This window comes from Pelophylax lessonae (genome assembly GCF_965119305.1).
Source record: "Pelophylax lessonae genome assembly, chromosome: 7".
Classification (NCBI taxonomy): Eukaryota; Metazoa; Chordata; class Amphibia; order Anura; family Ranidae; genus Pelophylax; species Pelophylax lessonae.
The window spans coordinates 63,557,678-63,570,115 of record NC_138774.1 but is presented as its reverse complement, the minus strand read 5'-3'; the positions used below and the strand labels follow the sequence as shown (position 1 = coordinate 63,570,115).

Genomic DNA, 12,438 nt, shown 5'->3' with positions numbered 1-12,438 from the left:
CCATCTAGTGTTCATAATTCTGTATATCCCAATTCACCCTATAATATATTTATTGCTTATGATCTTCAGCGCCATCTAGTGTCCAATATTCTGTATATCCCAATTCACTCTATAATATATTTATTGCTTATGATCCTCAGCGCCATCTAGTGTCCATAATTCTGTATATCCCAATTCCCTCTATAATATATTTATTGCTTATGATCCTCAGCGCCATCTAGTGTCCATAATTCTGTATATCCCAATTCCCTCTATAATATATTTATTGCTTATGATCCTCAGCGCCATCTAGTGTCCATAATTCTGTATTTCCCAATTCCCTCTATAATATATTTATTGCTTATGATCCTCAGCGCCATCTAGTGTCCATAATTCTGTATATCCCAATTCACCCTATAATATATTTATTGCTTATGATCCTCAGCGCCATCTAGTGTCCATAATTCTGTATTTCCCAATTCACTCTATAATATATTTATTGCTTATGATCCTCAGCGCCATCTAGTGTCCATAATTCTGTATTTCCCAATTCACTCTATGATGTATTTCCTATGATCTTCAGAACCATTGAGTGGTCATCCTGCTGTATTTTTCCAATTCCCACTATGATGTATTTTTTTACTAGGTCAGGGAATAATCTCTACAATCAAACTTTAAACACCTTCACCCCTTTAATTGCATAAGCCAACTAGAACACATTTTCCTCCTTGGATGAAAATAACAGTATAGCCTTTATTGAAGAAAGGAAACATCAACTTTCTGCTGTACGTGTAAAGTAAAACATTATTGTATTTGTAATACGATTTTAAATGTATACTCAATAAAAAATATTTTTGAAGGAATTCCATTTCAGCACCATAAAAATCTCATGTGTTCAAGTTGGTTTTATACTATGATGTATTTCTTTCTTATGATCCTTAGCCCCACCTAGTGGCCATAATGCTGTACTTTCCCAAATTACTTTGATATATGGTGGTGATGGTATTTTCTACGATTCACTCTATGTTCACTTTAAGTGAATCTATCTTTACTATTAAGCAGAATATTAAAAGAACATTTGAGCAGATGGGAAAACAGCTTTAAGAGCATTCTTTTTTACCCCAGTCTCAGCTGATTAGTTTTCACAGAATGAATGTACAAGCACTTTTGCTGGATGAGTTGCTAGGCACCTATAGGTCTATATCCACCTTTTATGAATATTAAGTTTGCTGTCCTGGCCTATACTTTATGTCAAGCAACCATCTGGCCTTCAAGAACCACCCACCTGAAATCAGCCTCTGTATGCGATATTAAAATGCGGAGGACATTAAAAAATTCAGCGCACATAAAATAAAAAAAATAATAAACCGGTATAAATAACACAATTTATTTGTACATAATATTTACCAAGCATCCTGTGCCCCGTTCAACACATCGTTCTATTAAGTCTCTCCCTGAGGTATATTAGACAAATTCTCTCCAGTGTCAGCATAAAGTGCACCTGTCACCTATTTTGCAACCATTGAGTCATTTTAGGTCTCTTGCCTCAGTGATGTCACTCGTTCTTAGAGGACCGTGTGGTTTAGTTCATGTGCAAGCTTATTCGATAAGGCGAGGATATTTGCAACGACACAAAACAGCAATATAGATGAGCAAAAACCCAAAGCAACCAGATCTCTGATTACAGCAACCTAACAATGCTTGGAGGCTCCTACACTGCCTGCGTTTGCAACACCAAATATTCTTGACCATGTCCACCATTTCCTGGAGGAGGCAACAGGTTCACTTTAAAGGAACATCTTCCCCAAGGCCTTGCTTATTTGCGCCTGCGCAATCTTCTCCTTCTCCCGAACGCTCACCAGCTCCCTCTTCGCTTCCTTGTTACCCGGATCCAATTTCAGCAGCTTGTCGAAATCGCCCCTCGCCCCCTCCCAGTCGGACATGCCTGCCCTGGCTATGCCTCTCCGGTACAGAGCTTTGAGGTGGTTGGGATCCATGTCCAGAATTCGGGTGCACCTCACCTCCGCTTCTCGAAACCGTCTCTTCTTCAGGTCGCAAGCGGCCAAGTTGGACAGAAGCACCACCTTTTCCTCTTCTGCTTCACCAGGCGTGCACACCAAGAGTCTGAGCCCCCGGGTATACCGCCTCTCAGCCCCATCGATGTTACCATCCCTGAAGGCCATGCCGCCCTTTTCCCGGTCCTTTATCGCTCCTTGGATCTTCTCGCTTGGTTCCAGTTCCCAAGCTTCTATGCCCTTTTTAAAGCTTTTCAGCCGCAAGACAAGCTGGAATCCTAGTGGACTGTCCAGCTGACAGACCTCCCCTTGAAGCATGGTCTCTAGACATTGGTCAACTAGGCGGTCTTGTGCAGTGTCCCCCTCCCCAAGTTCCACCTCAACCCAGCTTCCAGTAGGATAACCAGGGCCGGATGTGGAGCAGAACTGGGATGGAGGGTCAGTGAGATGCTCCAAATATATCATGCACACAGCACGCTCTTTGGGCTTGTCCACTCCAGATCCCGGCTCAAGAATGGTTTTGGTGAAGCTTCCATCTGGGCAGCGCCATGTTGTACAGCCTAGTGAGGCCTGCGGACTCTCCATTGCTGGTTAGCACTCCAAATGAAAACTCGCCAGTTTTTCTGCACAAGAAGAAAAACAAAATACAAATAAATCGTTATTTGATTCTTCACCAAAAATACATAACCCTATCCTCCTCCTTTCCCAGCAGCACCTGGCTTCTCTTGGTCCTGGACATCGAATAACCATTACATGGTTCAGTGTAGACACAACTTCTGTCCATAAGAAGAATAAAATATACATCACCTAGTGATTTATATCCTACACAGGGCCGCTGATTGGGGGGGGGGGGGGAACCACCAGTCCTCCTGTAGGGGGCCCGGGCACACAGGGGGGGCCCCAACAGCACGGGGAATTGGTGCAGTCAGGCCGAGGGGCAATTACAGAAGGAAGCCCTGTTCAGCAGCAGAGCCAGTTTTTCCCCCTCCAGCCAGCTTTCAGCTGCTGCAGGGAGAGACACAGACACAGGGCATTATTCCTGTAATTGCTTCTCTGACACTGATCTCCCTCCCTGTTCTGACAGTTTCTGGATTACCCCCCTCCCCGTATGCCCCCTTTTCACTGGGATGCACACATAGGAATTTAGAGGCAGAAATAAAACCACTGCCAGCATGTCCAGGAGCAGCCATATTTTTACAGGAAAGAAAAAAAATAAAGCTTGACGCATGTAAACATGTCTAAACACATCTAAATGCTAGGCTCGTCAAGCACTTGAGCGTTAATTCATTTCAACGGCCAGAATTCCGGCCAATGAAGTTGATTATTGCCCATGCGCTCGGCGTGTCTAAACATGCCTAAATGCGTCCAAACACATCAAGCATTTTTTTTTCTGCTGAAAAAAACAGGAAAGGTGTTTAGGAGAGGTTAGAGAAAAGCTTTGTGTGCATGGGGCCTAAATACTGCGGCTTCAACCACTTCAGCCCCGGAAGGTTTCACCCCCTTAATGACCAAACCATTTTTTCAATCCAGCACTGCGTTACTTTAACTGACAATTGTGCGGTAGTGCGACGCTGTACCCAAATACAATTTAGGTCCTTTTTTTTCACACAAACAGAGCTTTTTTGGTGGTATTTGATCACCTCTGCGGTTTTTATTTTTTGCACTATAAACAAAAAAGACGAAAAAAAAAAAAAAAAATTCTGCTATGTTTTGGGCAAAAAATCCCAATAATAATTGATTGGTTTGTGCACAAGTTATAGCATCCACAAACAATTTGATATATTTATGGAATTTTTTTATTTTTTTTACTAGTAATGGCGGTGATCAGAGATTTTTAGTGTGACTACAGCATTGTGGTGGACAAATCGGACCCCTAACTGACACATTTTTGGGGACCAGTTATACTAATACAGTGTAAAAATATACATAAAAGGGGGGAGGGGTATCGCGCTTCAGGGGGGTGGTATAGGTTGATATTGGATATTAAATAAATAAATTAGCTAAAGAACGCTGTTGAATCAATACTCAATAATATGTGGTGGTATTTAATTCAACTAAAATCATCTAGTGTACAGTGTATCCATAAAATATTCAGTAAAACATATTAAATATCTAAAACAAAGCACTTTAAAAGAACTGAAAGCACTGGAAGTTGAAAGAATATCACTCACTTATGTTTAGATGGAGCACTGAGCACTTTTGTTGTCACATTAATTAAGAATATCCAGTATGTGGATTATTGTATTATATAATTTTGTATTGATTTTCACAGCACATGTGCACTTTATAGATATATGCACAAGCAGTGTGTTTTAGATATTTAATATGTTTTACTAAATATTTTATGGATACACTGTACACTAGATGATTTTATTTGATTTAAATACCACCACATATTATTGAGCATTGATTCAACAGCGTTTTTTAGCTAATTTATTTATTTAATATCCAATATCAACCTATACCACCCCCCTGAAGCATGATACCCCTCCCCCCTTTTATGTATATTTGATGCTGTATGGTTTACAGAATTGGTATACGCAGCATTAAGGGGTACTACACGCACACATCCTCCAGACAGCGCAAGACTCACACCAATACACACAGTGCTAAAAATATGCACTGTCACTGTACTAATGACACTGGTAGGGAAGGGGTTAACATCAGGGGCGATCAAAGGGTTAAATGTGTCCTTAGGGGGTGCTTGCTAACTGTGTGGGGGACGGTTTGACTGGAGGAAGACAGAGATCCGTGTGTTGGTTTAGCAGGAACACAAGATCTCTATCTTCTCCCCTGACAGAATGGCGATCTGCCTTGTTTACATAGGCAGACCGCCATTCTGCCTCTCTCAGGAAAAATTGGCGGGTCCTGGCAGACATTGCGTCTATTGGACCCACTGATTGGCTCCCGCTGTGATTGGACACAGCAGGAGCTGGCCACCAGCAGCGCGCGCCCCACACCAGGAAGAGGAAGCGACATACAGGTATGTCTCTTCGCACAGCCAGGTGGCCCTGCCACGGTAAATGTGCGGTGGACGGTACTATAGCGGTTAAAGAAGCTTAGCATCACATATACTGCTTCATGTCAAAAGGGTCATTAAAGCCACATCATAAAATCTATCAAAAAAATGGAGTATTACATGCTGTTCATACACATTCACTATGGGATTCATGTTCTGTATTCTGAAAAAAACCTGGTTGATCCTGCTGTTCTTTGCCTCCCCCTTCTGTCCATGTCCCCCAATGCAGTTGGGGATTTTGCAGAGCAGTGTTGGCAGTCCTGTACATGCTCAGTTTCAATGTATTTCTACCCTGAGCATTTCTTCCCTATCACATCTGAACATCCCATATGACTATAGAGTCACACATGTGGGTGTATACACAGTAGTAAATGACAGCCCACTCCCTCCCTCCTCCTCCATGTTCACCAACCAGCTAAACACAATGGGGTGGTATTTGACATCTTGATTGATGGAGGCTTCACCTAGCTATTATTCTAAGACATAGACTGGAGGGACGTGCCTGTGATAGCCAGAAATCCACCCACACCATGTTATTGCCAAAAAGTAATAAATATTTCATTTCAAATATATATTTGTATGACAATTTGAAACAGTTTGATAATAATTATTTATTTTTACTCTGTATTCCAAAGGCTGTTTTTTTTTGAACATGTGACCAGCAGCAGAGGACTAGAAGCTCCTCCTGCTTATGTTTCCCTGCAGACAGGCTTGGAGAGAGCTGGGTCATGCGACAGCTGTATATTGATTAGGGGGGGGGGGGGGGGGAAGGAACTTAGATGGTTTATTTTTATTAAGATAATTACAGTGCCGTCATCCACACAAGTCGGAGTTACCTCCGCTCGCCACGCTGTACGCTGCGCATTGCTAGTCACGGACACCAGCACTTTAGCTCCTTGCTGGAGCCTGCTAAAAACGTTTGTTAAAACTTTACTTTTGGATTAAAAACTTTGATCCCAACAATACTATACTATCTGGAGTTTTTTCCTTCCTTTATTTCCATTGGAACGGCCTTATCAACGCTGGGGAGAGAGACCACGGCGCAGGAGAGGTTTAAAAGGGGACTTACCATTAAGCGTTTTTGGTCTCAATATTATATATGTGAGACCCACTCCATCTGGTAAGTGACCCAACTTATAAATTACCGGTACTTCACGGGAAGAAGGTCTTTTTGAAGCACCTGCACTTTAAATTAATTTACCTAAGAGCACGTTTGCACATGATATTTATTTGCACAAAGTTTTTTTCAAGAAATAATTTGTCGGACTATTTTTTGGAATTCTATATACTTTTGGAACTACAGTATATACATATTGCACAAATAGAAGTTTCATATTTATGCATGGACTTGGAATATTGTTTTTTTTTATTTATATATTCATTTGCATATTGGCACAATCTGTATATTGGATAATTGATTTGTATAACCATTTTGCACACTGGCACTTTTATATTTCACATTTTACTTAATTTTAGCAAGCGGTGTAGATAGTCCTAATTTTAGGACTATTTTTTCACTTTTGGGGGTACCAGTGACATTACTGCAGTAATCAGTGCTATACATATGCACTGTTACTGTAAAAATGACACTGGCAGGGAAGGGGTTAACTGTATTGGAGAGGGAGGGGTTAAGTGTGTCCTAGGGGCGTGTTTCTAACTGTGATTGGACATGGCTACTAGTGTAAAAACAGAGATCAAAGGTCCTACATAGTAGAACCGTCTGATCTCCATTTTTACACAGGGGAGAATGACGGGCGACTTGTTTACATTAGCCGCCTGCCTTTCTCCCTTCCTGGCGAACAATCGCAAGTGACCGGCGGACATCGGGTCCGCCGATCACACGCACTGACTTGTTAGGGAACGAGCCGGGGCGCGCGCGCGTAGTGACGTACCGGTACGTCACTTTGCCTGGCCGGGGCTGACCGCCGCAGTATATGTACTTGCGGCAGTCGGCAAGTGGTTAAAGTGATACGTGATTTTTTTATAAAAAAAAAAAAACATACTTACCTGCTCTGTGCAGTTGGTTTTGCACAGGATCTTCCTTTTCTCGGGTCCCTCTTCGAGGCTCCTGGCCCCTCCCTCCTGTTGAGTGCCCCCACAGCAAGCAGCTTGCTGTGGGGGAACCTGAGCCGAGTCACAAATTCCTGTATTCATTCAGACACGGATCCGCGGTCCCACCCCACCCCCCCTCTCCTGATTGGCTGACTGACCTTGGTTGACAGCAGTGGGAGCCATTTGCGACGTGCTGCTGTCTTAGCCAATAAGGAGGGGAGTCCTGGGCAGCTGAGACACTACTACAACATTGCTGGATAGAGATGGGCTCAGGTAAGTATCAGGGGGGGCTGAGGGTCTGCACACAGAAGGCTTTTTTTTTTTATCTTAATGCATAAAATGCATTAAAGTGATTGTAAGGTCTTTTTTTCCCCTATAAAAATAAAGAACATGTTATACTTACCTCCTCTGTGCAGTTGGTTTTGGACAGGGCAGCCTGGATCCTCCTCTTTTCGGGTCCCTCTCCCCTGTTGAGTGCCCCTACAGCAAGCAGCTTGCTATGGGGGCATCCGAGCTGAGTCACAGCTCCCTGTGTCTATTCAGACATGGAGCCCCAGCCCGGCCCCCTCTCTCCCCTGATTAGCTAGCTGACCTTCATTGACAGCAACAGCAACCAACGGCACCGCTGCTGTGTCTTATCCAATCAGGAGGGAAAATCTTGGGTGGTTGAGACTCCCGTGGACATCGCTGGACAGAGAGGGACCTCAGGTAAGTATTAGGGGGGCTGCTGCACACAGAAGGCTTTTTATCTTAATGTATAAATAAAAATCGTGCCCCGAAGAAGTGCCTGTCATTGTTCTGAGCATTTATGTGATAATACATCACTGAACAATGAGTGGTACGAGTGAATAACATGGAAATCTGGTGTCGAGCTTTGAGAATGCTACGAGAATTGAGCTTCAAATCACTGTGAGGCTACAGCTAAGGTCACACCCAGGGTAATGTGAATGCATTTTTTCTGTGTGCGTGGGTGCATTTTTCTTACTACATGCATAGAGCAGCCCATTCATTTGAATAGACTGTGTCAAGCATGCAAAAAAGCATGCAAAAAAAGTTAATGTACCTTTTTCAGCTTCACACGCAAAAACACTCATCTGCTTGCCATTAAAGTGAAACTTTTGGACACTTTGTTTTTGTATGGGCATCAGGTACCTGGTTTTGACAGTTGATCTGAGCAGAAGTTCAGCCCCCCTCTCTGCCTGCAGCCTTCTGGAGCACATCACAGGTCCCAGAAGGCTGTGGGACAATTCACAAGGCTTGCAAGGAGCCACAGCCGGCTTTTCACAGTTAGCAGGATGGCCCTAGGGACCCCAAGAATGGTGAAGAAAAGGATGAGGGTAGGATAAAGCTAAATACCTGGACAAGTAATGCCTTTTTTCCACCGAGTGGTACGGTACGGTTCGGAACGGTACACATTGCGTTTCCACTGCCAATAGTACCCTTTCATGATAGGCGTGGTGTAGCAGGAAAGCTGTGATAGACGATTCTCTGTCAACCAATCAAAGTTCTGCAGAGTGTAGCTCCACCCTGTTGGTACGGTACTAATGTGCTTGGTACCCTAACGAAAGGGTCCCAAAAAAGTGGAACGGTACAGTTCGGAATTAGGTTACCATTCACAATGGAAACGGCAAAAATAGCGTACCGTACCGAACCGTACCATACCGCTCAGTGGAAACGAGCCACAAGTGTCCTTTTTTTTTTTGTAAAGCGGTAGTATACCGATTTTTGTGACTTTTACCTACAGGTAAGCCTATAATAAGGCTTACCTGTAGGTACAATTAATATCTCCTAAACCGGCACGGTTTAGGAGATATTTGCACTGCATGCAGCCGCTAAAGCTAGAGGCGCATGTGCTCTGAAGGTCCGGCGGACCTTCAGAGTTCCTTACCGGAAAGTTAATCCCCTGCGCACATGTGCGGGAGTGACGTCATCGCGGCTCCGGCCACTCACAGCGCCGAAACCGCCGAACCTGGAAGAGACGCCGAGGGATCATGTCCGCTCCCACAGCGGTGTCCGGGGGTCTGTGTCGGGGGCTTCGTTTTAAGGTAAGTATTTCATAATGAGCTAGTATGCGATGCATACCAGCTCATTATGCCTTTGTCTTTTTTTTTTTTGGAGTATACTACCGCTTTAAGCCAGCAGCTACAGTATTTGTAGCTGCTGACATTTACGAATAGCACCACAAACGCAATGTGCATTTTTGTTTTTCGCACTTTCTTGAAACACTCAGATGTGAATGGAGCCTAAAGGGGAAGGTAATGTATGCAGCTGTGTGGGTTGATACTAAGAGCTTAAGCCATAGACAGTAAATTTATTTTCTGCAACCAATTCCCCCATCAACACAGTCAGTGTTGACAGGGGAATCCCTCCCTGCCAGTAGACCATAGTGGTTATTGCTAGTGGCTAGAAAAGGGGTGTCAAACTGAATTTCATCATGGGCCACATCAGCATTGCAGTTGCCCTCAAAGGGCCAGTTGTAGCTGTAAGACTGGATGTCCAGAGCACCCCACCCTCTCTTACATCAAATGTCAAGAGCCTCCCCCCACCATCAGAAGTCAAGAGTCCTCCCTTACATCATAGTGCCCCCCTTAACTTGTGCTGCTGCTGGGAAGAAACTGGGGGAAAAGCTAAAAAGCAGAAAGTGCAGGGGCTGGAGGAGGACCACAGGAAGGCTGGAATTAGTTGCCAGAGTCTGCTGAATGCTGAGACCGGGGGAGGAAGAGACAAGGGGGTGCTGAGGCTACACAGAGAGACCAGGATCTGGTGGAGGAGTTCAGTCCTCCTCTCTGCTGCCGACTGCTGAGATAAGAGATGAGGGGTTTGCTGCAGCTGGAGGAGAAGTGTGAGGGCCACATGAAATGACCTGGTGGGATGCATTCAGCCCACAGGCCTTGTGTTTGACATATGTGGGCTAGAACATATCGCTTGTAAAATCCATCGATCAATCAACTTGGGTATATTCAGCCTGCCCATACGTGGCTTGAATCTCAGCCTGTTCAGCATTTGAACCGTCTATTAAAATCAAAGAACAAACACAACGGCGCACCGGCCAAGTGCATTATCTTCTATAAAAGGTTTTATTGACTAAAAAGGTATAAAAAAAGTCTAGCTTCAGAGGACGCTTATACCTTGTGGTTCTGATGCGGATGGCACTGTATCCATTTGATATGCTTTTACCAAGACTCTGTTTGTGAGTATTTTTATACCTTTTATTCAATAAAACCTTTTATAGAAGATAATGCACTAGGCCGGTGCGCCGTTGTGTTTGTTCTTTGATTTTAATAGACGGTTCAAATGCTGAACAGGCTGAGATTCAAGTCACGTATGGGCAGGCTGAATATTCCCAAGTTGATTGATCGATGGATTTTACAAGCGATATGTTCTAGCCCACATGTGTCAAACTTTGATTTTAGTGGTCTCAGACTACCCTGGTCTTGAAAAGGGGCTGCCAGGCCGAAGTATCCAAGCAAAGCCAAGTAGAAAGTCTTCGGTAGCCACATGAGTGTGGCTGGATGTGGTTGAAGATCCACTCTCAGAGCGCAGGAGATAGGCGTTTTGCTCCAATTTTTTGTTTTGGTCTATTTGAATCGTCTACGGCTGACTTTAGCCCACATTTGGGACCATGTGTCAAGTTACACCCATATTTAGAGTGTAACATTGCCCAAATTTCCACTCTCCCAACTTATCCGAATCACAGGGTGCTCCTTTCTAGGGCGTCCTGGTAATTTATTTTTATGTTAGCCCACTCGCACAGCCTTCCTTTCCAGCAATCTGTGAATGGGAAGACTACAGGTCCCATCTTCCACCAAGGCAGATCACGCTGTCACTGCATTTGTAGTCCATGGTTTCCTTCCTCCAGCCTTATTACAAAGTTGAGTACAGACCTGAGGGTGGTGGTAAAGAATACAGAAGCCTGTGCACTGCACCCATAAAACACTGATCGCAGTTGCAATTCTCTGCAGGCATCAAATGCAAAAATGTGATAAAATGCACATTTTTTTTTTTATTATTGTGGATGCATTTATTAACCGCTTGCCGACCACCGCAAGTACATATAGTGCGGCGGTCAGCCCCGGCCAGGCAAAGTGACGTATCGGTACGTCACTAGCCTGTGAGCCAATAGCGGGCGAGCGCGCGCCCCCGGAGGTGCGCTCCCGCCCCGGCTCGTTCCCTAACAAGTCCGCGCGTGTGCCCGGCGGACCCGATGTCCGCCGGTCACTCGCGATCGTCCGCCGTGAAGGGAGAAAGGCAGGCGGCTAATGTAAACAAAGCCGCCTGTCATTCTCCCCAGTGCAAAAATGGTGATCATACGGTTCTGCTATGTAGGACCGTTGATCTCGGTTCTTACACCAGTAGCCACATCCAATCACAGTAAGAAACACGCCCCTAGGGACACACTTAACCCCTCCTTCCCCAATAAAGTTAACCCCTTCCCTGCCAGTGTCATTTTTACAGTAACAGTGCATATGTATAGCACTGATTACTGTAGAAATGTCACTGGTACCCCCAAAAGTGTCAAAAATGTCAGTCAAGGGTCCGATCTGTCCTCCTCAATGTCGCAGTCCCCCAAAAAAAAAAAAATGCAGATCGCCGCCATTACGCGTTAAAAAAAAAACAACAAAAATCTTTCCCTTAGTTAGTAAACGCAATAACTTTTGCGTAAACCAATCAAAATACGCCTATTGTGATTTTTTTTACCAAGCATATGTAGCAGAAAACAAATTGGCCAAAAATGTTAAATAATTTTGATTTTTACATTTTTTTGGGGGGAATTTCATATAAAAAAAATGTGAAAAATATTGTTATTTTTGCAAAATTGTCGCTCTTTTTCTGTTTATAGCGCATGATCAAAAAATTGCACAGGTGATCAAATACCACCAAAAGAAAGCTCTGTTTGTGGGAAAAAAAGGACGTCAAATTCGTTTAGGTACAGCGTCGCACGACCGCGCAATTGTCTGTTAAATTTACGCAGTGCCGAATCGCAAAATAGGCCCTGGTCAGGAAGGGGGTAAAATCTTCTGGGGCTTAAGTGGTTGCAAAAGGTAAACTATGCCTTTAAAATGAACCTGTTGCTAATCCCTCAACCACAAGAAGGGGATAAGACGACAAAGAGTTACTCATCCCATTCCCAACCAATTTCCCCTACAGCAAAAACATCAGTTTTGGATGGAGCGCCCCTCATAGCATCATGCTGTTAGAAGATGAAGATTTAAAAAAAAAAAACAGGCATAAAAATGATGACAGATATAAAAATGTTGCTCAGAATGTAATGCATGTAAACAGATCCATCCCCAGATTAGGGTACAAAAACAGAAGCACACTGCCACTTACTGCAGTCATAAAACCACAGGATCTGTGCATTATATCTATCTT

General features: G+C 43.9%; 1 protein-coding gene across 2 annotated transcripts in view; it reads right to left on the bottom strand.

The window, feature by feature from the left end:
• Positions 1–1,493: 1,493 nt before the first annotated feature.
• Positions 1,494–12,438, bottom strand: part of FKBPL (FKBP prolyl isomerase like) — an 11,560-nt gene continuing 615 nt past the window's right edge. Inside the window, exons 1-2 of one of the 2 annotated variants that reach the window (XM_082263709.1) lie at positions 12,397–12,438; positions 1,494–2,617 (exon numbers count right to left, since the gene is read on the bottom strand). The exon at positions 12,397–12,438 is cut by the window's right edge and continues 223 nt beyond it. In XM_082263709.1, coding sequence (XP_082119835.1) covers positions 1,767–2,579 — 813 coding nt within the window. In that variant the 5' untranslated portion in view covers positions 2,580–2,617; positions 12,397–12,438 and the 3' untranslated portion in view covers positions 1,494–1,766. The remainder of the gene's footprint in view (positions 2,618–12,396) is intronic. The other variant, XM_082263708.1, reaches the window with a different exon arrangement.